Source organism: Xenopus tropicalis, chromosome 1 (genome assembly GCF_000004195.4).
Source record: "Xenopus tropicalis strain Nigerian chromosome 1, UCB_Xtro_10.0, whole genome shotgun sequence".
Taxonomy (NCBI): domain Eukaryota; kingdom Metazoa; phylum Chordata; class Amphibia; order Anura; family Pipidae; genus Xenopus; species Xenopus tropicalis.
The window spans coordinates 942,409-966,506 of NC_030677.2; the positions used below are offsets into that span (position 1 = coordinate 942,409).

Consider the following 24,098-nt stretch of genomic DNA (forward strand, 5'->3'; position numbering starts at 1 on the left):
TGCGCATATTGGGCTACTTTTGGGCTACTTTCCAAGTGGCTTTTGGCTGGTTTTGGGCTGGTCTCAGTCTCTTATCCGTGCCCTGGAGTTGGTTTCTTAGTCAGTGAATCAGTAAGTGGTGTTTGAGGGATTTAGACGTTTACATTGACAGATTTGCTTTACGTTAATGCCAGCCTGTCCCAGCCCGGGCAGTTAAACTGGCACCAAAGGGGCAATAGATTCTTATTTGTTTCTATGGATACGTAACTAATGATTTAAAGGGTTAAATGACTCTGGGCCACTGATTTCTGCCTATGTGTTTGCAGGCAGCCTTTATTATATGCGCCCAGTGCCGGCCTGGCCCGAAAAGCTTCTGGGCTGGAAATGTGGCGCCACTGTATCTATACAGGAAACATTGCCCTCTTCCATCTTTTCCCTTGAGTTGCCATCTTGTGTGCTTCTATTCATCCATCACTGGTCACCTGACAGGAAATTCCTTCAGTGGAAGTCAGTAGGTAGCCATTTTGACACCCCCCCCCCCCTCCAAACAGGCATCAAAGTGCCCTGGTGTCTTGGTCCTATAAAGGTGTTACCAGACGTACCCTTTGTCATTGGCATTGGCATCAGAGAGGCAGTGACCCCTGTGGCAAAATAAACTATTGAATCTGCCCTACCGTCTGGCACCTAAAGGGAAACTAAACCCTGCTGCACAGCGCGGCTCAACCAAACGTTACTCAGCTGTTGCCGGACTACAAATCCCAGAATAATATAACATATAATGAAGGGTGAGGCATGCTGGGAGCTGTAGTCCAGCAACATCAGGGTTGTATTCTTAAAGCAATATTGCACAATAAAACTTTCCCAGCTCCCCAGTGCCCACATTGGCAGCATTGAAATGCAAAAGAATCCTCCAATGAGAATCCCAGCTGATGTGAGTAAATCCGGCTCCCTGTTCTCTGTTCCTGCAATTGGAGTTGGGAGCAATAAGCACAGTTTCCCAGCACTGAACAAGTCTGTCCCTTTATCCCCATGTCTGATTCCTGTGCCATATAATGACGGGAAAATGCCATCATTATCTCTATATGTAAGGTACCAGCAAGGGGCCTGACACAGTGCTGGGGATCCTCATTCTCATTGGTCACTTCTCTTGCATCTTTAATTAAGTTTTCAGTCAGTAGAATTCTCATTGGCGAATTGGTTTCCATGTGTAATTAGGTTTTTCATCAACTTCTATAGAGAACTAGGGGGCGCAGTGGGGCAGCTTTACGGCTGGGTTTAGTGTCCCTTTTAGCCTGGGGCATAGAGAAATCATATTTAGGACCAAACAGACTCCTAAGGGCCCACTGGGACAGTCTGTGAATTTAACCCTTTTGTATCTCACATAACTGGTGTATAGAGTTCAGCACAACCCAGTCCAAGAACTTCCCATGTCCCTTATGAATGTACTGGTTACCCCACCCAGAGGTGCCCCCCTGTTTATCTCTGTACATACGTCCCAGTAAGTTCCAGCATGGAATCCCCAGGCCCCGGGCCCCAGCAGTCAGATACTTCTGTATGTATGGCTCTGTGCAAGCATCCTAGGGCCCCCGGGCCCAGCAGTCAGATACTTCTGTATGTATGGCTCTGTGCAAGCATCCTAGGGCCCCCGGGCCCCAGCAGTCAGATACTTCTGTATGTATGGCTCTGTGCAAGCATCCTAGGGCCCCCGGGCCCCAGCAGTCAGATACTTCTGTATGTATGGCTCTGTGCAAGCATCCTAGGGCCCCCGGGCCCCAGCAGTCAGATACTTCTGTATGTATGGCTCTGTGCAAGCATCCTAGGGCCCCCGGGCCCCAGCTCCGAAGGTACTGAGATTATGGGTCAGTACCAAGATTATTCCTGCTCATTGGGGAACCTGACAGACCGAAGCGGAATCCATAAATGTGAATCTGTGACATTGGACCAATGGTACTTTAGGTTCTGTGCCACGTACAGGGGCAATCTGAGGGGCCCAGACCCCATGAATTGTGGCTCCTTCACAGCCTGCATAGGCCGAGCCCTGGTAGGAGACTCTTTATACACCGGCCCCTCCCCATATAACTCAGATTGTGCCTCTTGTTACTCTGTAGCCTTAGGGCCAAGGGGCCTGTGTATTAGTGCTGTACCTCTTGAGGTGGAGATAAACCCCCCCCATGCTAAAATAGGGCACTCCTCAAAACCACAAGGGACCAAGGCCCCTCATTTGCAGCTTATGAGGCCCAGTCTCCCCCCCATCAAGTCCCTCACAGACAGCGGTCTCATCAATGACACTTACTTTCCTCTGTGCTCTTTAAAATACCTACCCCTTGCCCCCCTAGAACTGCTCTCATCCTGTTCCAGGAGTCTGAGGGCCCCTCCAATCTTTGTGAAGCCTCCATTCATTCATCCCCTGAGGCCATAACAATGGGACTCATTTTGCTGGTGCAGAGACCTGAGGAACCTGTGGGGGGCTCCATTGCTTGGTCGAGGGGTCAAACAGGAAATGTCTAGTGGCCTTGTGACCAAGTCATTCTCTCCTGCACTAAGCAGGGCTATTTCTGGGGCCCCATCTTGCTTGTGCCTTCATCTCACCCCTCCCTTACCCATCCAGGGCGCCATCATGAGGCCCATTGAAATCCCAACTATGTCTGACTCTTTCTTGCCCCCTGAAATGCCTAGTGGAGGAATGTGCTGTGGTTTAGCCACCAGGGGCATTAGGCATATTCCCTTGCATTGTTCTGACCTCTACCCAATGCTGTTGGTAAGAATCCAGTGTCTTGGGGGCAAGAGACCTCCAAATGGTATTGTGTAGGGGGCTCCCACTGTCCAATGTGGTTCCATCAGCTCATTCCCACGAGCCCTAAGGCTAGTAACCATCCCACCAGGGTTTGCATAGTGGCCCACCCTTTCCAAACTACTGAGCCTGGTAACCCTGCTTACACCCTAATGCCTTGCCCTGTTGGGGAAATAACTCCACCCCCAAAGGAATTAACTCCACCCATAGTGGAAAAATCATTTTGCCTTTACTTGGGATATACCACCCACAGAAAAAAAAATAATTCTGCCCCACAGGAAATAACTCCACCCCCAGTGAGATAATCACTCCGCCCTTGGTGGGGCAATAAGGCAATAAGCCATTACGCCAAGGGGTGACTGAATAAGTGGGTGACATAACTGGAGGGCAGGAGGTTCTTGCAAACTTACTGTGCCTTACCTGCCTGGGTGGGATCTAGAAGGACCACCTGCCTAAGCCCTAAATGCCCAATGGTCCTGTGTATTGAATAAACAGCCTCCCCGTGAGAAACCTCCAGCAAAGAACTTGTGGGCAGAACCATGAACAGAACACAGAACACATAATGGTGAGTAAATGGGCCCAGAGCCCCAGCTTTATTGGAAACCATTTTAAAGTCAGTATATTGGTCCTCTTACCCCTGGAAATGTGGCCCATAACCAGGAGACAATCACCCTGTGCTCCTCAGCTTACCTCTATTACTTTCACTCCATAGGACACGGCCTCCCCAACCCTGGCCCCCTAGTTATGCTGCATTGGCCCCCCAACCCTGGCCCCCTAGTTATGCTGCATTGGCCCCCCAACCCTGGCCCCCTAGTTATGCTGCATTGGCCCCCCAACCCTGGCCCCCTAGTTATGCTGCATTGACCCCCCAACCCTGGCACCCTAGTTATGCTGCATTGGCCCCCCAACCCTGGCACCCTAGTTATACTGCATTGCCCCCCCCCAACCCTGGCACCCTAGTTATACTGCATTGGCCCCCCAACCCTGGCCCCTTAGTTATGCTGCATTGGCCCCCCAACCCTGACATCTTAGTTATGCTACATTGGCCCCCCAACCCTGGCCCCTTAGTTATGCTGCATTGGCCCCCCAACCCTGGCCCCTTAGTTATGCTGCATTGGCCCCCCAACCCTGACATCTTAGTTATGCTACATTGGCCCCCCAACCCTGGCCCCTTAGTTATGCTGCATTGGCCCCCCAACCCTGGCCCCCTAGTTATGCTACATTGGCTCCCCAACCCTGGCCCCTTAGTTATGCTGCATTGGCCCCCAACCCTGGCCCCTTAGTTATGCTGCATTGGCCCCCCAACCCTGGCCCCTTAGTTATGCTGCATTGGCCCCCCAACCCTGGCCCCTTAGTTATGCTGCATTGGCCCCCCAACCCTGACATCTTAGTTATGCTACATTGGCCCCCCAACCCTGGCCCCTTAGTTATGCTGCATTGGCCCCCCAACCCTGACACCTTAGTTATGCTACATTGGCCCCCCAACCCTGGCCCCTTAGTTATGCTGCATTGGCCCCCCAACCCTGGCCCCCTAGTTATGCTGCATTGGCCCCCAACCCTGGCCCCCTAGTTATGCTGCATTGGCCCCCCAACCCTGGCCCCCTAGTTATACTGCATTGGCCCCCCAACCCTGGCACCCTAGTTATGCTGCATTGGCCCCCCAACCCTGGCACCCTAGTTATGCTGCATTGGCCCCCCAACCCTGACATCTTAGTTATGCTACATTGGCCCCCCAACCCTGGCCCATAGTTATGCTGCATTGGCCCCCCAACCCTGGCACCCTAGTTATACTGCATTGGCCCCCCAACCCTGGCACCCTAGTTATGCTGCATTGGCCCCCCAACCCTGGCACCCTAGTTATGCTGCATTGGCCCCCCCAACCCTGACATCTTAGTTATGCTACATTGGCCCCCCAACCCTGGCCCCATAGTTATGCTGCATTGGCCCCCAACCCTGGCCCCCTAGTTATGCTACATTGGCCCCCCAACCCTGGCCCCTTAGTTATGCTGCATTGGCCCCCCAACCCTGGCCCCATAGTTATGCTGCATTGGCCCCCCAACCCTGGCCCCCTAGTTATGCTGCATTGGCCCCCCAACCCTGGCCCCCTAGTTATGCTGCATTGGCCCCCAACCCTGGCCCCCTAGTTATGCTGCATTGGCCCCCCAACCCTGGCCCCCTAGTTATGCTGCATTGGCCCCCCAACCCTGGCCCCCTAGTTATACTGCATTGGCCCCCCAACCCTGGCCCCATAGTTATGCTGCATTGGCCCCCCAACCCTGGCCCCTAGTTATACTGCATTGGCCCCCCAACCCTGGCCCCCTAGTTATGCTACATTGGCCCCCCAACCCTGGCCCCTTAGTTATGCTGCATTGGCCCCCCAACCCTGACCCCCTAGTTATGCTGCATTGGCCCCCCAACCCTGGCCCCCTAGTTATGCTACATTGGCCCCCCAACCCTGGCCCCCTAGTTATGCTGCATTGCCCCCCAACCCTGGCCCCCTAGTTAAACTGCATTGGCCCCCCAACCCTGGCCCCCTAGTTATGCTGCATTGGCCCCCCAACCCTGGCCCCCTAGTTATGCTGCATTGGCCCCCAACCCTGGCCCCTTAGTTATGCTGCATTGGCCCCCCAACCCTGGCCCCTTAGTTATGCTGCATTGGCCCCCCAACTCTGGCCCCCTAGTTATGCTGCATTGGCCCCCCAACCCTGGCCCCCTAGTTATGCTGCATTGGCCCCCCAACCCTGGCCCCCTAGTTATGCTGCATTGGCCCCCCAACCCTGGCCCCCTAGTTATACTGCATTGGCCCCCCAACCCTGGCCCCATAGTTATGCTGCATTGGCCCCCCAACCCTGGCCCCTAGTTATACTGCATTGGCCCCCCAACCCTGGCACCCTAGTTATGCTACATTGGCCCCCCAACCCTGGCCCCTTAGTTATGCTGCATTGGCCCCCCAACCCTGACCCCCTAGTTATGCTGCATTGGCCCCCAACCCTGGCACCCTAGTTATACTGCATTGGCCCCCCAACCCTGGCCCCCTAGTTATACTGCATTGGCCCCCTAACCCTGGCCCCCTAGTTATGCTGCATTGGCCCCCAACCCTGGCCCCTTAGTTATGCTACATTGGCCCCCCAACCCTGGCACCCTAGTTATACTGAATTGGCCCCCCAACCCTGGCACCCTAGTTATACTGCATTGGCCCCCCAACCCTGGCCCCCTAGTTATGCTGCATTGGCCCCCCAACCCTGGCCCCTTAGTTATGCTACATTGGCCCCCCAACCCTGGCCCCCTAGTTATGCTGCATTGGCCACCCAACCCTGGCCCCCTAGTTATACTGCATTGGCCCCCCAACCCTGGCACCCTAGTTATACTGCATTGGCCCCCCAACCCTGGCACCCTAGTTATACTGCATTGGCCCCCCAACCCTGGCACCCTAGTTATACTGCATTGCCCCCCCAACCCTGGCACCCTAGTTATGCTGCATTGGCCCCCCAACCCTGGCCCCTTAGTTATGCTACATTGGCCCCCCAACCCTGGCACCCTAGTTATACTGAATTGGCCCCCCAACCCTGGCACCCTAGTTATACTGCATTGGCCCCCCAACCCTGGCACCCTAGTTATGCTACATTGGCCCCCCAACCCTGGCACCCTAGTTATACTGAATTGGCCCCCCAACCCTGGCACCCTAGTTATACTGCATTGGCCCCCCAACCCTGGCACCCTAGTTATACTGAATTGGCCCCCCAACCCTGGCCCCCTAGTTATGCTGCATTGGCCCCCCCAACCCTGGCACCCTGGTTATACTGCATTGCCCCCCAACCCTGGCACCCTAGTTATGCTGCATTGGCCCCCCAACCCTGGCCCCCTAGTTATGCTGCATTGGCCCCCCAACCCTGGCCCCCTAGTTATGCTGCATTGGCCCCCCAACCCTGGCACCCTAGTTATGCTGCATTGGCCCCCCAACCCTGGCACCCTAGTTATGCTGCATTGCCCCCCCAACCCTGGCCCCCTAGTTATACTGCATTGGCCACCCAACCCTGGCCCCCTAGTTATGCTGCATTGGCCCCCCAACCCTGGCACCCTAGTTATACTGCATTGGCCCCCCAACCCTGGCACCCTAGTTATACTGCATTGGCCCCCCAACCCTGGCACCCTAGTTATGCTGCATTGGCCCCCCAACCCTGGCCCCCTAGTTATGCTGCATTGGCCCCCCAACCCTGGCACCCTAGTTATACTGCATTGGCCCCCAACCCTGGCCCCCTAGTTATGCTGCATTGGCCCCCCAACCCTGGCACCCTAGTTATACTGCATTGGCCCCCAACCCTGGCCCCCTAGTTATACTGCATTGGCCCCCCAACCCTGGCACCCTAGTTATACTGCATTGGCCCCCCAACCCTGGCACCCTAGTTATGCTGCATTGGCCCCCCAACCCTGGCACCCTAGTTATACTGCATTGGCCCCCAACCCTGGCCCCCTAGTTATACTGCATTGGCCCCCCAACCCTGGCACCCTAGTTATACTGCATTGGCCCCCCAACCCTGGCACCCTAGTTATACTGCATTGGCCCCCCAACCCTGGCACCCTAGTTATACTGCATTGGCCCCTCAAAATGAGTGTAACCCCCCCATACTCACTGTTCCTATCCCAGCATGCCCACTTTGCCCACCCAAACTTAGCGCCCCCTTCTGTGAGGGATGGAGGGAAGAAGTGAGATAATAGACCTCATTATCCATAGCGCAACCCCCCACTTCCGATTTTGACCCCCATGCCCATTAAGCCCACAGAGCTAACACTTACTTTAGCCCTGGCCCTGGTTTCTTTGGCTCCTGCAACAGGTAAGGGTTAATCAGGGCCCCTTAGGGTGCCCACCCTTAACTTGCTGCTACTGAAGCCCCTCCTAAGCTCCCCCCAACTCTGGCACTGTTAGTAAAGGGAAGGGGAGCCCAGTATGACCGGTGCCCCCAGTATATTCAGCTGCATTTATTCCCCTGGGCCAGTGACCCCTTTAGGGCAATAATGTACCGGCCCAGCAGCACCGCTTGCACTCTACAGATAAAGGTGCAGTTATGGTGCAGAGCAGGAGCTGCTGCATTAAGGCTGTTTGGGCCCTGTGTTTGTTTTTGGGCCAAAAGTAAAGGCCTAAATCTGGAACATTCTCTCACAGAGAAGGCAAAAGTACAGGAATTTCCAGTGCACTGAGAGCCAAACTTGCTCCCCCTCCCCTGCCCAGTATGATGAAACAGCCAGGCAACTATCCATAATTGTGACGGGGGGGGTGTGATGACACACACTTACCTGAGCTGTGGATAATGATGGACGTATCTGCCCTCCTGCTGCTGGGCACCCTCATCCTGGGGGCAACCAAAGGTAGGGGCAAGGGGCTTTTGTTCGGGGGTCGTCCCCCCCGCAATTGCTACATGCACAGCTCATCAGGGAAAGCCTGAGGGAGGGGACTCATTAGTATAAATGCAACTCGTTAGTGTAATTACCTCAAGCATTACTCAATTACTTAGTGTAATTACCAGATTAATTAGAAAAGTATTCATTAGTACAATTAGTGTATGGAGCGACAGCAGCCTCTGGTACAGAGTAACCTAACATGTCCAGGCATGTCCCACTATATACTATACTCACAATATATACTCCTGTACCCCATAACTACTCACGTATCCCAATAACTATGCTCACATGTCCCACAGACTATATAGTATTCTCATGTACACCCCAACATATACTCACATACCCCAACATATACTCACATACCCCAATATATACTCACATACCCCAATATATACTCACATACCCCAACATATACTCACATACCCCAACATATACTCACATACCCCAATATATACTCACATACCCCAACATATACTCACATACCCCAACATATACTCACATACCCCAACATATACTCACATTTCCCACTGACTGATAGACAGACTTACCTGGGCTTTCTTGTAACTGCTTGGTATTTCCCACAATCCTGCATTCCTCCTTTACAGCAGAGGGTGAGTAACAGGGTGAGTAGAGCATGAGGAGTAGTGGATGGATAGTGATGAGTAGTAGGTGAAAGAGGATAAGTAGAAAGGAACAAAGAATGAGTAGCGGATGAGTAACAAAGAACAGGATGAGAGTTGAAGGACAAAGGAAGACTTATGGGAGTAGTAGGGTGGATGAGTACAGAGGAGCAGAGAATGAGCAGTGGATGAGTACAGAGGAGCAGAGAATGAGCAGTGGATGAGTACAGAGGAGCAGAGAATGAGCAGTGGATGAGTACAGAGGAGCAGAGGATGAGCAGTGGATGAGTACAGAGGAGCAGAGGATGAGCAGTGGATGAGTACAGAGGAGCAGAGGATGAGCAGTGGATGAGTACAGAGGAGCAGAGGATGAGCAGTGGATGAGTACAGAGGAGCAGAGGATGAGCAGTGGATGAGTACAGAGGAGCAGAGGATGAGCAGTGGATGAGTACAGAGGAGCAGAGGATGAGCAGTGGATGAGTACAGAGGAGCAGAGGATGAGCAGTGGATGAGTACAGAGGAGCAGAGGATGAGCAGTGGATGAGTACAGAGGAGCAGAAGATGAGAAGAGTGGATGATATATGGGAGCATTTGGATGAAAAGAGGGGAGCAGAGGATGGGTAGTGGGAGACAGAAGATGATTAGTAGTGGGAATAGAGAATGAGTAGAGGGGAGTGTAGGATGGGTAGTAGGGGGGGAGAAGATGAGAATTGGGGGGTGGAGGATAAGTAGAAGGGAGAGGAGATGGAGTAGTGGGGGGCAGAGTATTATTATTAGCGGGAATAGAGGGTGAATGTAGAATGGGTTGTAGGGGGAGTAGAAGATTAGACTTGGGGGGCAGAGGATGAGTAGTAGGAAGAGGAGGATGAGCAGTGGCAGGGTTAGGATGAGTGAGTAATGGGGAGACTAGAGGCTGGGAAGTGGGGGGCAGAGGATGATTAGTGAGAAGCGGAGGATGAGCAGTGGCAGGGTAAGGATGAGTGAGTAATGGGGAGACTAGAGGCTGGGAAGTGGGGGGCAGAGGATGATTAGTGAGAAGCGGAGGATGAGCAGTGGCAGGGTAAGGATGAGTGAGTAATGGGGAGACTAGAGGCTGGGAAGTGGGGGGCAGAGGATGATTAGTGAGAAGCGGAGGATGAGCAGTGGCAGGGTAAGGATGAGTGAGTAATGGGGAGACTAGAGGCTGGGAAGTGGGGGGCAGAGGATGAGTAGTAGGAAGCGGAGGATGAGCAGTGGCAGGGTAAGGATGAGTGAGTAATGGGGAGACTAGAGGCTGGGAAGTGGGGGGCAGAGGATGAGTAGTAGGAAGCGGAGGATGAGCAGTGGCAGGGTAAGGATGAGTGAGTAATGGGGAGACTAGAGGCTGGGAAGTGGGGGGCAGAGGATGAGTAGTAGGAAGCGGAGGATGAGCAGTGGCAGGGTAAGGATGAGTGAGTAATGGGGAGACTAGAGGCTGGGAAGTGGGGGGCAGAGGATGAGTAGTAGGAAGTGGGGGATGAGCAGTGGCAGGGTAAGGATGAGTGAGTAATGGGGAGACTAGAGGCTGGGAAGTGGGGGCAGAGGATGAGGAGTGAGAAGCGGAGGATGAGCAGTGGCAGGGTAAGGATGAGTGAGTAATGGGGAGACTAGAGGCTGGGAAGTGGGGGCAGAGGATGAGGAGTGAGAAGCGGAGGATGAGCAGTGGCAGGGTAAGGATGAGTGAGTAATGGGGAGACTAGAGGCTGGGAAGTGGGGGCAGAGGATGAGGAGTGAGAAGCGGAGGATGAGCAGTGGCAGGGTGAGGATGAGTGAGTAATGGGGAGACTAGAGGCTGGGAAGTGGGGGCAGAGGATGAGTAGTAGGAAGCGGAGGATGAGCAGTGGCAGGGTAAGGATGAGTGAGTAATGGGGAGACTAGAGGCTGGGAAGTGGGGGCAGAGGATGAGGAGTGAGAAGCGGAGGATGAGCAGTGGCAGGGTAAGGATGAGTGAGTAATGGGGAGACTAGAGGCTGGGAAGTGGGGGCAGAGGATGAGGAGTGAGAAGCGGAGGATGAGCAGTGGCAGGGTAAGGATGAGTGAGTAATGGGGAGACTAGAGGCTGGGAAGTGGGGGCAGAGGATGAGGAGTGAGAAGCGGAGGATGAGCAGTGGCAGGGTAAGGATGAGTGAGTAATGGGGAGACTAGAGGCTGGGAAGTGGGGGGCAGAGGATGAGTAGTGGGAAGCGGAGGATGAGCAGTGGCAGGGTAAGGATGAGTGAGTAATGGGGAGACTAGAGGCTGGGAAGTGGGGGGCAGAGGATGAGTAGTGGGAAGCGGAGGATGAGCAGTGGCAGGGTAAGGATGAGTGAGTAATGGGGAGACTAGAGGCTGGGAAGTGGGGGGCAGAAAAAGAATGAGGGTGCATTTGCTGCTCTCAGGGGCAAAGTAAGAAACAGGGCACAGTAGGTACGGAACCCCCAAACTCAGGATCTGTTGTTGCTCAACAACTCAGTTTCCAAGGAAGTGATGCCTCTGTGGGATCCTGGGTGCTGGAGAGAGGGTGACGGTCCCACCCCCTGTGTTAATGAGGGAGAGACCCCAAAGCTCTTTGCACTTCTGAAAAGGGGAGCCAACATGCACTGAAGGAATCCATTGCCATTCACATACAGAGGGCAAATATTCCAGATAAAATACCCTACAGGTGCACTTAGATCTGCCCCACCCAGCGTAGTGCTCACAATACAATCCTGGGAAGTAAGAGAAGGAACTTCCTGGTCCTTGTGCTTGGGCCCCTGCCGGTCCTTGTGCTTGGGCCCCTGCCGGTACTTGTGCTTGGGCCCCTGCCGGTACTTGTGCTTGGGCCCCTGCCGGTACTTGCTCTTGGGCCCCTGCCGGTACTTGTGCTTGGGCCCCTGCCGGTACTTGTGCTTGGGCCCCTGCCGGTACTTGCTCTTGGGCTCCTGCCGGTACTTGCTCTTGGGCCCCTGCCGGTACTTGTGCTTGGGCCCCTGCCGGTACTTGCTCTTGGGCCCCTGCCGGTACTTGTGCTTGGGCCCCTGCCGGTACTTGTGCTTGGGCCCCTGCCGGTACTTGCGCTTGGGCCCCTGCCGGTACTTGCGCTTGGGCCCCTGCCGGTACTTGCGCTTGGGCCCCTGCCGGTACTTGCGCTTGGGCTCCTGCCGGTACTTGCTCTTGGGCCCCTGCCGGTACTTGTGCTTGGGCCCCTGCCGGTACTTGCGCTTGGGCCCCTGCCGGTACTTGCGCTTGGGCCCCTGCCGGTACTTGCGCTTGGGCCCCTGCCGGTACTTGCTCTTGGGCCCCTGCCGGTACTTGCGCTTGGGCCCCTGCCGGTACTTGCGCTTGGGCCCCTGCCGGTACTTGCGCTTGGGCCCCTGCCGGTACTTGCGCTTGGGCCCCTGCCGGTAGTTGCTCTTGGGCTCCTGCCGGTACTTGCGCTTGGGCCCCTGCCGGTACTTGCGCTTGGGCCCCTGCCGGTACTTGCGCTTGGGCCCCTGCCGGTACTTGCTCTTGGGCCCCTGCCGGTCCTTGCGCTTGGGCCCCTGCCGGTACTTGCTCTTGGGCTCCTGCCGGTACTTGCTCTTGGGCCCCTGCCGGTACTTGCGCTTGGGCCCCTGCCGGTACTTGCGCTTGGGCTCCTGCCGGTAGTTGCTCTTGGGCCCCTGCCGGTACTTGCGCTTGGGCTCCTGCCGGTACTTGCGCTTGGGCCCCTGCCGGTACTTGCGCTTGGGCTCCTGCCGGTACTTGCGCTTGGGCCCCTGCCGGTACTTGCGCTTGGGCTCCTGCCGGTACTTGCTCTTGGGCTCCTGCCGGTACTTGCGCTTGGGCTCCTGCCGGTACTTGCGCTTGGGCCCCTGCCGGTACTTGCTCTTGGGCTCCTGCCGGTACTTGTGCTTGGGCCCCTGCCGGTAGTTGCTCTTGGGCTCCTGCCGGTAGTTGCTCTTGGGCCCCTGCCGGTACTTGAGCTTGGGCCCCTGCCGGTAGTTGCTCTTGGGCTCCTGCCGGTAGTTGCTCTTGGGCCCCTGCCGGTACTTGCTCTTGGGCTCCTGCCGGTACTTGCGCTTGGGCCCCTGCCGGTAGTTGCTCTTGGGCTCCTGCCGGTACTTGTGCTTGGGCCCCTGCCGGTACTTGCGCTTGGGCTCCTGCCGGTACTTGCGCTTGGGCCCCTGCCGGTAGTTGCTCTTGGGCTCCTGCCGGTACTTGTGCTTGGGCCCCTGCCGGTACTTGCTCTTGGGCTCCTGCCGGTACTTGCGCTTGGGCCCCTGCCGGTAGTTGCTCTTGGGCTCCTGCCGGTACTTGTGCTTGGGCTCCTGCCGGTACTTGCGCTTGGGCCCCTGCCGGTAGTTGCTCTTGGGCTCCTGCCGGTACTTGCTCTTGGGCTCCTGCCGGTACTTGCGCTTGGGCCCCTGCCGGTAGTTGCTCTTGGGCTCCTGCCGGTAGTTGCTCTTGGGCTCCTGCCGGTACTTGTGCTTGGGCCCCTGCTGAGCTGCTGTCCGTCTGTCTGTCTGTACTGAGCTGCTGGCAGTTAAAGGGAGGTGACGGCAGTAGGAGGAAGTGGCAGTTGTACATAGAGCTGACGTGTCTGGGAGGGGCCTCAGTAAGCTGACAGATAGGGAGATAAGGAAGCTTTGCACACAGGCGTTGGCCAGGCTTTCCAAACTGTGCAGACCCCTCCCCCTAGTGCCAGACTGACCAATGTTACCAGCACTTGGGTACATTTACAGGCCATGTAAGAGTTAATAAAGCAGGCCAAGGGATTCATTAAACACAGAAAACTCACAAACATACAAGAATCTGTTCATCTGGGTCTGGAACCAGTTCTAGGTACGGGGGTCACAGCGATGTGTAGCCCTCTGGCTCATAAGAGCCGTACCATGTGGGGGGGCAAAGGGGTGGCTTAGAATTCAGACTAAAACATACCCGTAAGCGTGTTTATCCTCAGGCTCCACCCCTGTTATACCAACTGGCTATGGGTTCAATGTAATATTTCCTGTCAAACCAGTCCAAATGTGACTCTGGTACTGGGGGTATCAGATGGGAATATGTGGGCGGGGGCAGGTTACAGGGCATTGAGGTTTGGGGTGTGAGGAACCAGTAGGAAAAACCCTGACCTATGAATATAATATAATTTCTCTCCTATGTTTCTGTAGGGAGTTATGGTTTTGATGTACAACAAATTGGGGTGTGAGTGAGTTGTGTGGGGTTTGTGGGGTGCTCCCTTGTAGCCACCAGGAGGGGGCATAATTGAGACAGGCTGCTCACCCTATAGAATCATTCTACAGATGATGAGAACCAATCGAGTTCCAGACCCACCTTATTCAATGCCCCACAGTTACCCTTTGCTACACAGCCCAACTGAGCATTTGCTACTCACTGACCTACAGGGGTTGGTGGGGCATTTTCCTCGTTTTATTATCCTTTATATTGCATTTATTTATGGAGCAGAGCAGAGATCCCCAACCTTTTATACCCGGGAGCCACAAGCCAAATGGAAAAAGTGTTGGGGAGCAACACAAGCATGGAAAAAGTTCCTGGGGGTGCAAATATAGAGCTATAATTGGCTATTTGGTAGCCCCTATGTGGACTGGAAACCAATAGAAGGCTCTGTTTGGCTTTATACTGAGTTTTATGCAACCAAAACTTGTCTCCAAGCCAGAAATTTAAAAATGAGCACCTACCTTGAGGCCCCTGGGAGCAACACCCAAGGGGTTGGTGAGGAACATGTTGCCCCCGAGCCACTGGTTGGGTATCACTGGAGTAGAGATTGTTCATAGCTAACTGCCCCAGTGAACATTACAGTCTAAGGTCCTTTCTACCACAGTAAGGGCAGTTTTATCATGAGCCAATGAACCTGCCTGTATGTTTCTGAATAAATAAGTATATGAATTTTGTGGTCACCGCCCCATTGCACCTCCGCCTAATGGTTTAAATTTAGTGGTGAGCATAACTTTCCCTTTGTTGAATAGAACTCAGGACCCAAGTGCTGCACCAGTGCCCCCTACTGATCCACCCATAGTACCAGCCAATGTGGCTTCTCGCCTGTGTCACTGTGCATGGCCACATACTGTGGTACCACCAAACAAGAAGAGTGTTGAAGATGCAGGCACATAACTACCTCCCCAGACCCACTCACCTTGTTGCACACACAGTATGGGGGGCTTCCAGATGAATGTTGGGGTATGTAGCAGTGAAGTGAAATGGTTCTGCTTGATTTCCCCCCAGTTCTGGCTATTCCCGAGGGGGTCAAGGAGATATCTGCTACGTTGGGAGCAACTGTCCACATCCCAGACAATGTTCCATGCATCAAGCGCTTACACATGACCTTTGACTTGGATAGAAGTGGCCAGAATTCTGGGTTTGTTGGCTCCTATGAAGATGACTTGTTGTCTGATGATAAGTATAAAGGTCGGCTGGATTTCTCCAAGAAGTCCTGTTCCTTTATACTGAGGAACGTGACTACAGCCGACACTGGCACTTACACCTACGTGCAACAGATGTCTTCTGATGGCAAGAACAAGAACACCACCAAGATTAACATCAATCTGACCATAACTGGTGAGTCCTCCTGGCCTTCTCCATAGTATCCCCCATGTGTATGTCACTCTGTAAGACTGGACAAAGGGTGTGATTCCATGTGTGAGCTACAAGCCAAGAGAAAGACCATATTCCCTTGGTTTATTTATTTATCTCTGTCTCTAAGGCTGATAGACCCCCTGGGCATATGAATCTGTGGGCCCTTCAGCTGAAGGCTTTTATCTCACACCTATGAACATAACATTATGAGGTATTAGGTTGCTTCTTTGGTGTCTTCCATGGCCTGATGTTTCTTTGTCTTCTTCATGGCCTGTGTGGTGTGCTGTAAAGCCATTGAGGGTCCACTAGAGTCATCTGCCATTGGTACCAGTCTTCCATGGCCTGATGTTTCTTTGTCTTCTTCATGGCTTGTGTGGTGTGCTGTAAAGTCATGTATTATCATTAGAACTATAATTTACCTTTATTTCCCTTTTATTCTACTGATTTGCTTTCAAATTACCCAGCTCCCGAGACCACCACCCCTTCAAAACTCTCTGTGAAACCAGGAGACCTTCAGGCTTCAGGTGAGTAGCGATGTGTCTCTGTCCTGGCCCTTGGGAGTAGCTCTGTCTCTGTGTCCCAACCTGTGAGCCCCCAGCCTTTGGGTCAGTAGCTCTGCCTTTGTGTCCCACCCTGTGAGACCTCAAGCCTTTGGGTCAGTAGCTCTCTCTCTATGCCCCAACCTGGGCACCCAATGACCCAGAGAGAACTCCAGACTTTGGGTCAGTAGATCTGTCTCTTTCTCCTAACCTGGCATCCTGGTAGACCAAGCAAGGGGGCTACACCCCTCTCCCCTCATTGGTACATTTCTTTCTTTGCAGGATTATTGGGGAGATTTGTTGCCCTGTGTCTCGCTGTTGTTTCCCTCGGGCATCTCCTAATCAATCTGCTGCCCTGGATGGGTAAGTGCCCTCTGTGGGTCGGTGTATTGTGTGAGGGATGTGAGCTGATACCAGATACTGTACAGATGTTTGTATGCAGAGTTTATACCCATGGGGGGGGCACAAGATCAGCTGTATATGCCATTTCTTGCACAGGCTTTGGGGAGAGAGAGATACACAGATACAATAAGAATCCTGCCCCCTACTGGTATGGAACAGTAACCTTTATTGCTTTTCAGTGCTGTAAATAGAAGGTATGTAACGGGCCTATCAGAACCAAATATTCACCTGTCTGAATCGGTTTATTCTTCCCCAGATGCAAAAAGCCTGGAAAGTCGATGCTGTTGCCCTTGTCTCAGTAACGGGATCAGTGGAACTATTCCCAGTAAGTCTGACCTTCTCTGTGGACGTGTTGCTCTGTGTTGGGTCCAGCCCATAATATGTTCTGTACTGAGTAGAATGAACCCTGGGTAACAATTCTCTCATTGAATAAACAGGAATCCAGCAGAGTCTCCGTACTGCCCTCGGTTACACTGGCTTGTTATTCCTGATGGGTCAGATTATCAGCATCACCCTATGGTTATACTACGGTAATGAGATCCTCACGTACCCACAATTCCCTGATGCCCCTCCTCTAAATTAGCTTCATGGTCTGTGACCAGTAAACTGGGCCATTCAAAGCCAAAATGGCTACCTTTCTCTTCAAATAATAAAATTAATAAAATTAAGGGTGCATAAATGGGTGCAAATGATTAATCCCCGGGTGAATAATTTCATCTTCCGCACTCATCATGCTCCTAACGACATTGTTTCTTCCAATGGCAGAGCCTACTTTATAGTAGATCTGCCCCCCCCAGCTGTAGCGGTATGGAGCCATGGAGTGTGTGCAGGTTGCACCCAACCCTAACCCACCCACTTCTCATCCACACCCAACCCTAGCCCACCCACTTCTCATCCACACCCAACCCTAGCCCACCCACTTCTCATCCACACCCAACCCTAACCCACCCACTTCTCATCCACACCCAACCCTAACCCACCCACTTCTCATCCACACCCAACTCTAGCCCACCCAATCTCATTCACACCCAACCCTAGCCCACCCAATCTCATTCACACCCAACCCTAGCCCACCCACTTCTCATCCACACCCAACCCTAACCCACCCACTTCTCATCCACACCCAACCCTAGCCCACCCACTTCTCATCCACACCCAACCCTAACCCACCCACTTCTCATCCACACCCAACTCTAGCCCACCCAATCTCATTCACACCCAACCCTAGCCCACCCAATCTCATTCACACCCAACCCTAGCCCACCCACTTCTCATCCACACCCAACCCTAACCCACCCACTTCTCATCCACACCCAACCCTAGCCCACCCACTTCTCATCCACACCCAACCCTAGCCCACCCACTTCTGATCCACACCCAACCCTAGCCCACCCACTTCTGATCCACACCCAACCCTAGCCCACCCACTTCTGATCCACACCCAACCCTAGCCCACCCACTTCTGATTCACACCCAACCCTAGCCCACCCACTTCTCATCCACACCCAACCCTAGCCCACCCACTTCTCATCCACACCCAACCCTAGCCCACCCACTTCTCATCCACACCCAACCCTAGCCCACCCACTTCTCATCCACACCCAACCCTAACCCACCCACTTCTCATCCACACCCAACTCTAGCCCACCCAATCTCATTCACACCCAACCCTAGCTCACCCAATCTCATTCACACCCAACCCTAGCCCACCCACTTCTCATCCACACCCAACCCTAACCCACCCACTTCTCATCCACACCCAACCCTAGCCCACCCACTTCTCATCCACACCCAACCCTAACCCACCCACTTCTCATCCACACCCAACTCTAGCCCACCCAATCTCATTCACACCCAACCCTAGCCCACCCAATCTCATTCACACCCAACCCTAGCCCACCCACTTCTCATCCACACCCAACCCTAACCCACCCACTTCTCATCCACACCCAACCCTAGCCCACCCACTTCTCATCCACACCCAACCCTAGCCCACCCACTTCTGATCCACACCCAACCCTAGCCCACCCACTTCTGATCCACACCCAACCCTAGCCCACCCACTTCTGATCCACACCCAACCCTAGCCCACCCACTTCTGATTCACACCCAACCCTAGCCCACCCACTTCTCATCCACACCCAACCCTAGCCCACCCACTTCTCATCCACACCCAACCCTAGCCCACCCACTTCTCATCCACACCCAACCCTAGCCCACCCACTTCTCATCCACACCCAACCCTAACCCACCCACTTCTCATCCACACCCAACTCTAGCCCACCCAATCTCATTTACACCCAACCCTAGCTCACCCAATCTCATTCACACCCAACCCTAGCCCACCCACTTCTCATCCACACCCAACCCTAACCCACCCACTTCTCATCCACACCCAACCCTAGCCCACCCACTTCTCATCCACACCCAACCCTAGCCCACCCACTTCTGATCCACACCCAACCCTAGCCCACCCACTTCTGATCCACACCCAACCCTAGCCCACCCACTTCTGATCCACACCCAACCCTAGCCCACCCACTTCTGATTCACACCCAACCCTAGACCACCCACTTCTCATCCACACCCAACCCTAGCCCACCCACTTCTCATTCACACCCAACCCTAGACCACCCACTTCTCATCCACACCCAACCCTAGCCCACCCACTTCTCATTCACACCCAACCCTAGCCCACCCACTTCTGATCCACACCCAACCCTAGCCCACCCACTTCTGATCCACACCCAACCCTAGCCCACCCACTTCTGATCCACACCCAACCCTAGCCCACCCACTTCTGATCCACACCCAACCCTAGCCCACCCACTTCTCATCCACACCCAACCCTAGCCCACCCACTTCTGATCCACACCCAACCCTAGCCCACCCACTTCTCATCCACACCCTTATAGACCTGTGCCCAACCTGCCCATCTCTGATGTCACCAAAAGGGCGGGGCACACAGGGGTGTGGCATAGTAAGGTCGACCCCAACCAGTGGGTTTCAGGCTGGCCCACCCGTCAGTAGTGTGTTAGGGGCTTTGGCTTTGCCTATTATGTCTCCTCTGTCTGATTGCAGGGTATAAGAGTGTCTTCGACTGGACTCTCCTGGGCGCTGTGGCCCTCAACACTGGGATTTGCATAATGGGGATCTGCTCAGGAGGTGAGTGGCTGAATGGTGCTGGGAGCAACGAATAAGAGCCCCCCCTTGGCTCTTACCCTCTGTGGAGGCAATGATTATGTAGGAGACACCACTGACCCCATCTTGGTATAGCCCCATTACCCACAAGCCAGTGCTTTGTATAACCACAATATTACTGACTGGGGCCCATTATTATTCATAAGGGGGCGCCACCCCTGGTTTGGGGAGATCTAAGATCCGGAACCCAAATACAAAGGCTCCATATGGGAAAGGGGATACAAAAACTGTCCAGCCATATGGAGGGGCTTTTATAGCCATAAGAAAGATGTCAGAGCAGGTCTAGGGTATTACTCAAGAACTAGTTGCCCAGCCAGCAGGGGGAGTATTTCCCAGTCAGTGTTTAGGGAATGAGAGGAGAATCAGGATAGAACATAGGAGCCCTATTGCCCAGCCAGCAGGGGGAGTATTTCCCAGTCAGTGTTTAGGGAATGAGAGGAGAATCAGGATAGAACATAGGAGCCCTATTGCCCAGCCAGCAGGGGGAGTATTTCCCAGTCAGTGTTTAGGGAATGAGAGGAGAATCAGGATAGAACATAGGAGCCCTATTGCCCAGCCAGCAGGGGGAGTATTTCCCAGTCAGTGTTTAGGGAATGAGAGGAGAATCAGGATAGAACATAGGAGCCCTATTGCCCAGCCAGCAGAGGGAGTAAAAGCAAACATAAAGCTCATTATCTGACCCTCTCATTCCTGTTTCAGCCATTACACCCCCGTGCCCAAAGGCAGTGTGCCCCCTATCTGACATGTTACAGAAGATCGAGTGGCTCAGTGTAGCCTATACGTCTATCAGCAAGTTCATAATGTTGGGATATTCCATCTCCTTGTTGGTGCTGTACTGCTTGAGATGTAAGTATCTGCCCGGGGGGGGGGCAGTATATATATATATATGTATAGGTCTCTTACCCTTCTGCTCTCTCTCTTACAGCCGACAATGGGAAAGTGGAAAACTGGATTCTTATTCTCATCATCATCATCATTTTGGGCCTTTTAATTGATGTTGTGACTTGTGTGTGCATATACAGAGGTAAGTACTGATAGGGTTCCACGTGTTCCCATAAGGTGAATAATAGTGTAGAGAGAGAGGGTAGGTGGGCAGAGGAATATACTGTGTATTTGGGCCCCCCCCCATAGCTAAGATTCCTACTATCCCAATCTGTCAGTTCCTACAATAATAAAGCCCAGAGGAGTCCATCTTGTCTAGCATGGGGGGGTGCATGTAAGAATGAGGTTCGGAAGGGCTGACTGGGGTTCTTGCGCCCCCTAAAGAACAGACATTGGGCCGGACATGGAGGTACCAAAGTGGCTGCTGCTGAGGGAAGGTTGTGCGTCTGCGGGGGTCATTTATAAAATTCACGTAGCACGTATTTTTTTTGCAAATGGCTGCACGAATTTTATAAAGGTGGCTTTTATTTTGCCTCTTGTCTTTGCCCCAGCTCAGTGGGTAGGTACCGTACAAAGTAGGTATTCTACATATTGGATCTAATATCAGGAATTCTTGGGTTTTCCAGATAGGGGTGGTGGGGTCTCTGTAATTTGGATCCCATACCTTATGTCTAATAAAAAAATGTAAGCACTAAAGGTTACAAGAGGATGAATCACTGGGGGGGTGGGGGGGGGGGTGGTTGACAAGTTGTTGGGACCCCCCTATGATTCTAGTTGCTTACTGGTACCGTTGTCTGGATCCAGAACACTGAACCTGTTACTGATACCCAGTCTGTGTCCCCCCCCCCCCCAGGGTGCCGGCAGGATCCTTCCCCCGCGGTGACTAAAGCAGAAGGTGAGATCCTTCCAGAAATGGAGCAACTCAATCCTCCCGGAGCAATGGATGGGGGGCCTGTGGGCATCGTGGCAGTACTGTGCTGAGCCCCCCCCCCAGGTCCGACTCCTTCATTTCCCCTGTGTTTCCCAGTAGAATAAATATGAGACTGTTACAGAGACACCCCCGGTGCCTTAGAGAGTGGGGGGGATCCCGTTCCCCTAATTAGTGGGAAGGTGACTGGGGCATTGGCACACTGTTAGTTGTAGCTCTTATTCGCCTGCCAGTGCCCAGTTACCCACCCACGCAGACTGTAAGCTCCTCCCCCTCTTAAATTCTGTATATTGAAGTCTGCACTTCCTGCCTGTTTGGTGCTGCTGCTTCCTCCGTGCCTTATACATAAAGCAAACTGAGCCTGGATGCCCCAACTATACAGCTGGAATTGCACCCTCTCGCACCCAGTGGCATCATAATAGTTCTGCCCCAATGGCACTTGCACCGGGGTAATTCTGCCTTCCTGGAACCCTGGGGCCCGAGCTTTGATGTGCAGAAAAATGGAAAATGTCCATCCCAAGCCCCGTTCATTGCACTCGTATTCAGGAAGAGGGTGTATTTCCCCTTTAAATGTTCTACAGAGACATAACGGGGCCTGCCTGGACGTATGAGACATTCCGCACATATGGAATTTTTATATTTCTTTGTTGGATCTTTTTTTCCAGGTCCCAGTTAGCTGATTAATTGCACTGATTCTGTTTGCTTTGAATCCATTTTTCTGCCTTTGCCTCCTTCCCAATGCCCAGACAGACATACAGGGTTACATAGTGACCCCCGCAGCAGTAAATTCCTGGGACAGGAATATACTATAATATAATATATTATAAATCCCGGATAAAAGTGTAAGACACTAGTGTTCATTCAGCAGTATGTCTGTCTGGGCTCTGGGGGGCGCTCGTGCCACATAAAGAAATGCAGCGTCGGGGGCTCCAGCCCAGCTCTCTCCTGGGGCCCCGGTAGCAAAGTGCCAGCATTTATATGTGAGAAGCCGTTTGTGTAGCTCATTAGGAACAAAATGGGTAAAAATGCATAAATTCGGCTTTATTTGTGTTCCTCTTGTGTACATATTTAATATTGTGTTCCTATTGTGTATATATTTAATATTGTGTTCCTATTGTGTATATATTTAATATTTATATACATTTATATAAAATGTATATTTCTGTATATTTATATCTTTATATCAGAATATTTTATCTTATTAAATAATTTATAAAAAAGCAAAGTGTCTGTACTTGTTCATCTGCCCCTTGGGTTCATATAGGTTTGCCCATGTGTGAGTGTGGGCAGGGGGGGTCAGTGAATGCAGATCTGCCCCGTTACACCTCTGTGTGTGAGATTGTTAGCCCTGTATTAAGTGAGGGGGGTACACAGCTGTGACATGGCCATTGCCCCTACTAGGCAGAAGTACTAGGGCAGGTAGGGTCCTTTACTTGGGGCTCCATCCCACTCCAGAGGGTGCAAATTAGTCTCCCTGTACTATGTGTTTCATTACACTTACACAGCCAATCACTGATCATTATCAGGGCAAAGCTGCACTGAGTCATCTATCAATAGAAACACAGGATTTCTTGTCTCCTTTTGTGCCACATGTTCTTCTGCATCAGACTTCCTGCTCTCAGAAAAATCTTTCAAGGCACGGTCACGAGTTTGCACAACTCTCTCCTCTCTCCCTTTCCTCCTTCCTCCCGCTCTCCCTCTTCCTCCTCCTCCTCCCTCCCTTTTCCTCCTCCCCTCCCTCCCTTTTCCTCCTCCCCTCCCTCCCTCCCTCCCTTTTCCTCCTCTCCCTCCCTTTTCCTCCTCTCCCTCCCTTTTCCTCCTCCCCCTCCCTTTTCCTCCTCCTCTCCCTTTTCCTCCTCCCCCTCTCTCCTTTTTCCTCCTCCCCCTCCCTCCCTTTTCTTCCTCACCCCCTTTTCTTCCTCCCCCTTCCTCCCTCCCTTTTCCTCCTCCCCCTCCCACTAGAATTTTCTCCCCCTCCCATCTTTGTGTAATCTTAGCTACCAAAAGCACAGAAGCTACTGAGACCAAGCTAAAATGGCAGCTGCTACCTTAAACAAACAGAGGGAGCTTCTAGGGTTGTTACTCAGGCAGGTAAAGCTTTCTGCAGAATAAATATAGGGCTCTAGGTGGCACTAATGTGACTAATTTATTGGCAATACAATGCCAATAAACTTTCCTTCTCCATTGATGTTTTAAAATGAGCGTATATTTAATTATAATTAGATTTTCTTTAATTATGCAAAAATAGTTTTGGGTGGAGATCCCACTTAAGCCCTGCCTGCTATACACATGGCTGAGACCAAGGAGACGCGTGCCCACATAATATCCCAGGAGCTACAAACACAACACTGAGCAGCAGAACAGCGAGCCGCTTTATTCTCACAGGGGGCAACATCTAGAACTAGAATTTTCACACGTTAGTTTCTGTGCTTATAAATATGAGATGCCAACGAGAAGACAACAGCTCTCTATACATTTCATGGCATGTTCTTGGTCAAGCAATGAGTAAACACATGAACGGAGCTTCTCTATCTCTACGATACAGAGCCTACTGGAGGGCCCAACCCAAAGGAAACGGCATAGGCAGAGTGTTTATAAGCTATTGGCTGGGGCTGGAGGTGAACATGGCCGTACTGATTGGGGGTCTCTTCCCATCCTCAAAGATTCCACCACCTTCTATTCAATTTTATTTACCACCTCTTAGATGTCATAAAAACATGCCTTAATGCTTCCCACCCAAGGGTGATCTAGACCTCTAATGGTCCATGGGAGTTTAGATCAGCCGCTGGCTTTCTGGGATGTCTTGGGAT

The 24,098-nt window shown here is 52.8% G+C and overlaps 1 protein-coding gene across 1 annotated transcript; it reads left to right on the forward strand.

Moving 5' to 3' along the window:
- Positions 1 to 15,278: 15,278 nt before the first annotated feature.
- LOC101735102 lies at positions 15,279 to 22,400 on the forward strand. The gene is made up of 8 exons (XM_031895214.1): positions 15,279 to 15,318; positions 15,801 to 16,238; positions 16,534 to 16,602; positions 16,715 to 16,807; positions 19,359 to 19,442; positions 20,178 to 20,324; positions 20,404 to 20,502; positions 21,214 to 22,400. Exons 2-8 carry the CDS (start codon positions 16,235 to 16,237, stop codon positions 21,339 to 21,341), a joined length of 624 nt encoding a protein of 207 aa, XP_031751074.1. The 5' UTR covers positions 15,279 to 15,318; positions 15,801 to 16,234; the 3' UTR covers positions 21,342 to 22,400.
- Positions 22,401 to 24,098: the final 1,698 nt, after the last annotated feature.

Coding starts and splice junctions, on each gene's coding strand:
- LOC101735102 (XM_031895214.1), top strand. Junction 16,603..16,714: donor GATCAGTGGAACTATTCCCA/GTAAGTCTGACC, acceptor TTGAATAAACAG/GAATCCAGCAGAGTCTCCGT. Junction 20,325..20,403: donor GGTGCTGTACTGCTTGAGAT/GTAAGTATCTGC, acceptor TCTCTCTTACAG/CCGACAATGGGAAAGTGGAA.